Source organism: Branchiostoma floridae, chromosome 15 (assembly GCF_000003815.2).
Source record: "Branchiostoma floridae strain S238N-H82 chromosome 15, Bfl_VNyyK, whole genome shotgun sequence".
Taxonomy (NCBI): Eukaryota; Metazoa; Chordata; class Leptocardii; order Amphioxiformes; family Branchiostomatidae; genus Branchiostoma; species Branchiostoma floridae.
In genome coordinates, this window is record NC_049993.1 from 1,373,334 (window position 1) to 1,376,557 (window position 3,224).

The 3,224-nt window shown below is 49.3% G+C and overlaps 3 protein-coding genes across 3 annotated transcripts in view; 2 read left to right on the forward strand and 1 right to left on the reverse strand.

Moving 5' to 3' along the window:
• LOC118432141 overlaps positions 1-1,648 on the forward strand; it is a 6,294-nt gene extending 4,646 nt beyond the window's left edge. The window contains exon 4 of the mRNA XM_035843668.1: positions 883-1,648. Within this exon, the coding sequence (XP_035699561.1) occupies positions 883-1,215 (333 nt within the window). The 3' untranslated portion in view covers positions 1,216-1,648. The remainder of the gene's footprint in view (positions 1-882) is intronic.
• Positions 1-3,224, reverse strand: part of LOC118432595 (telomerase protein component 1-like) — a 69,684-nt gene that overhangs the window by 57,485 nt on the left and 8,975 nt on the right. The gene's annotated exons all lie outside the window — the stretch shown is intronic.
• On the forward strand, positions 1,896-2,800 carry LOC118432606 (histone H1-like). Its single transcript, XM_035844238.1, has one exon. It carries the CDS (start codon positions 1,930-1,932, stop codon positions 2,512-2,514), a length of 585 nt encoding a protein of 194 aa, XP_035700131.1. The 5' UTR covers positions 1,896-1,929; the 3' UTR covers positions 2,515-2,800.

Here is a 3,224-nt window from a genome sequence, read left to right on the forward strand (position 1 = left end):
TGCTGCCGGGCGAGCTAGCCAAGCACGCCGTCAGCGAGGGCACCAAGGCCGTCACCAAGTACACAAGTCCAAGTGAATCTACCGACAGAGCTAGAGTTAACCCCGTGCCTTTTTCAAGGCCACCCACATCCCCACAAAAGAGCTATATAACAATCACACTTTCCAGTCAAACAAACACCCGACACAGGTACGCGCCACTGTATTGTGATCTATCGCATGCAGGTGCCTGGAACCCACCCACCAACACTCCCTAGTAGAACATGTACAGAGCTGTCACGCATACCAAAAAAAAAAAAAAAAAATCAAAGAAAATCAAGTGTCTTCTGACGTAATAAAAGTATGCACACGTTCTTTTAGTACGACAGAACATTTATCCTCTGGAACAAATGTCGTCACCTGTGACGTCCTTTGGGCGTTCTTTAGAACAACGAAACGGCGTTTACGTCGTCGGTGGGCATTCCTTTCATGACAAGAGCCTTCAACACAGACAGACGATATCTGAAATGTGTAGTCCAACTTCTGGGCCCTAGCTAATGAAGACCCTGTGAGGTGTAAACGCTTCCGTGTATTGGGTAGCTTTCTGCCTCTTGTCAGCTTTAATGTCTTGTAATCTTTGATGTCATTTCACTTCCCCTTTCTCCCTTTGTTTCGATGTGCTTTAACTTTTTTCAATGTCAGCGCTGGCTTTCCGGTGCGAAATCGTCGGCGTGGAGTTGTCTTGAGTAGCTCGGATGGAGTGACGGATCGATGGCGTCCTACCATTGGCCAGGTGTGGTCGACCGGTCGCGGCCTAGACTCCTCGTAGGTCCGCAGGACTGCTATTAAATAGGATCAGGCAAGAGAACAGTCATTCGTTTCTTCGCTCTAATCCTAGTCGAGAAGAACATCGCACCTGCCTGTATCATGTCTGGACGCGGCAAAGGAGGCAAGGGTCTCGGAAAGGGAGGCGCCAAGCGTCACCGCAAGGTGCTTCGCGACAACATCCAGGGCATTACCAAGCCCGCCATCCGTCGTCTGGCTCGCCGAGGCGGCGTCAAGCGCATCTCCGGCCTCATCTACGAGGAGACCCGAGGTGTTCTCAAGGTCTTCCTGGAGAACGTGATCCGCGACGCAGTGACCTACACCGAGCATGCCAAGCGCAAGACCGTCACCGCCATGGACGTTGTCTACGCTCTCAAACGCCAAGGCCGCACCCTCTACGGCTTCGGTGGCTAAAAGATCCGACTGACTTATCATCGCAAGCAAACCCCGGCCCTTTTCAGGGCCACCCAAATGTCTTAGAAAGAGCTGTATTTTCTCACAACCATCTCACACACGTACACACCCAGTCGACTCTAATAAACAACGACAACACATAAAGTACATTCTTTCAAAACCCAAGCAAGCAAGCAATCACACCTGTCTGTGCTCACGTACGATTGTAGTTCTCAATAATCGTTTGCGTTTGTTTATTAGTTGTCTTTATTCTGTGTGTTTGTATGTGTTTTTGATGATGGATGCGCATGGGTGATGTTTTCCTTGGCTGATGTTGTGATCTTTGCTGCTTTTCTTGTAATTAGCGGATGTTTGTTGTGTGTGGAAGGAGACATGTAGTACAATGTGATGTGTTTTCTGTGCGCGGCGGATGGATCTTGATGTGTGTGTTCTATTGTTGTTGCTCCATGTGCGGGCTGTATGATTCGTCGCAGCTGTCTTACCGTGAAAAGACGGTACTGTGCTGTACTTTAATAAACCAATGAAATATTATTTGTCGTGTCTGGTAAGGGAGGAATTCCACCGTCAATGTAGAAAAGAAACGCAAGTTCGACGGACAATAAGACGCAGACAAAGTGTGACGATTCCGGCCAGGTCCGTGCCTTTAGTACTTCACGCCAGCTTGACAAGACACCGGGTTCATTTGCGCGACTAACACAGACAAGACAAGACAGCATGTCCGCTCCAGCATCGTCCCCGAAGAAGGCCAAGAAGCCCGCGGCGCCCAAGGCCCCTGCGGCTCACCCGCCCACCACCGTCATGGTTACGGCGGCCGTGGAAGCGCTCAAGGACCGCACCGGTTCTTCTCTGTCGGCTATCAAAAAGTACATCGCTGGCAACTACAAGTTTGACGTGGAGAAGAAAGCGCACTTCATAAAGCGCGCCCTGAAAACCTTGGTGGAGAAGGGTACCCTCCTACAGGTTAAAGGGACCGGAGCGTCGGGGTCCTTCAAGATCAACGTGGCTGCCAAGAAAGCCGCCGAGAAGGCGGCTAAGAAGGCCGTCAAGAAGCCAGTGGCTAAGAAACCCGTGGCTAAGAAGGCCGCAAAACCCAAGACATCCAAGCCAAAGAAGCCCAAGGCGAAGAAGGCTACCACCCCCAAGAAGACGACGACCAAGAAACCGACCGCGAGCAAGAAAACCAAGAAATCTCCTGCCAAGAAACCTGCTGCCAAGAAACCCGTCAAAAAAACTCCGACAAAGAAGACCACCAAGAAGACCGCGCCCGCCAAGAAGGCCTCCAAGCCCAAGAAGAAGTGAAGATCTGACCGTTGTTTTTCCTGCAAACCCCGGCCCTTTTCAGGGCCAACCACATCCTCACAAAAGAGCTATCTCAATCACCTATCCACATCAATGCATATTATCGTTTGAAAGATAGAACACATGGAATAAAGAGGAATAGAAAAGAAAAACAACTTTCCATCAGTACAGCAACACCGCCCTCCCCATTCCCTTGCTCACGTTAAAATATGACGCACATACACATACAGCATTCACACACAGGCGCACGCACACACATGTACGCACACACACACGAACACACACATGTACGCACACACACACACACACACACACACACACACACACACACACACACATCCATACATACATACATATACGCGCACAGGCTAATAAAACTATTGTTATTTTGTTGACACACAGTGAAGACAAAGTGATATTGTGTATTTATCGACAAATTTAATGAGTAAGGTGATGTCTTGTTACCTACAGTAGTATTCGATAGCCATTCTAAATAGCTCAACATCGCCATTGCCACATTTTCCGACGTGACACCGGTCCAGAAGTGTCGAGCTTGCTTCGGAAAATCGGATCCTGGCGCTATAACAACTGACCAATCACAGTGCCAGATTTCGACAGACAACCAATCAGACGACCGGGGCAATTGAAATCTACGGGGCATATCATTAGCGGGTGCTATAAATTCGCTCTCCACAATCTGCCGACTACTC

Bases quoted from the DNA above. Each gene is read 5' to 3' on its own strand.
- LOC118432606 (XM_035844238.1), top strand. From the start codon at position 1,930: ATGTCCGCTCCAGCATCGTCCCCGAAGAAGGCCAAGAAGCCCGCGGCG.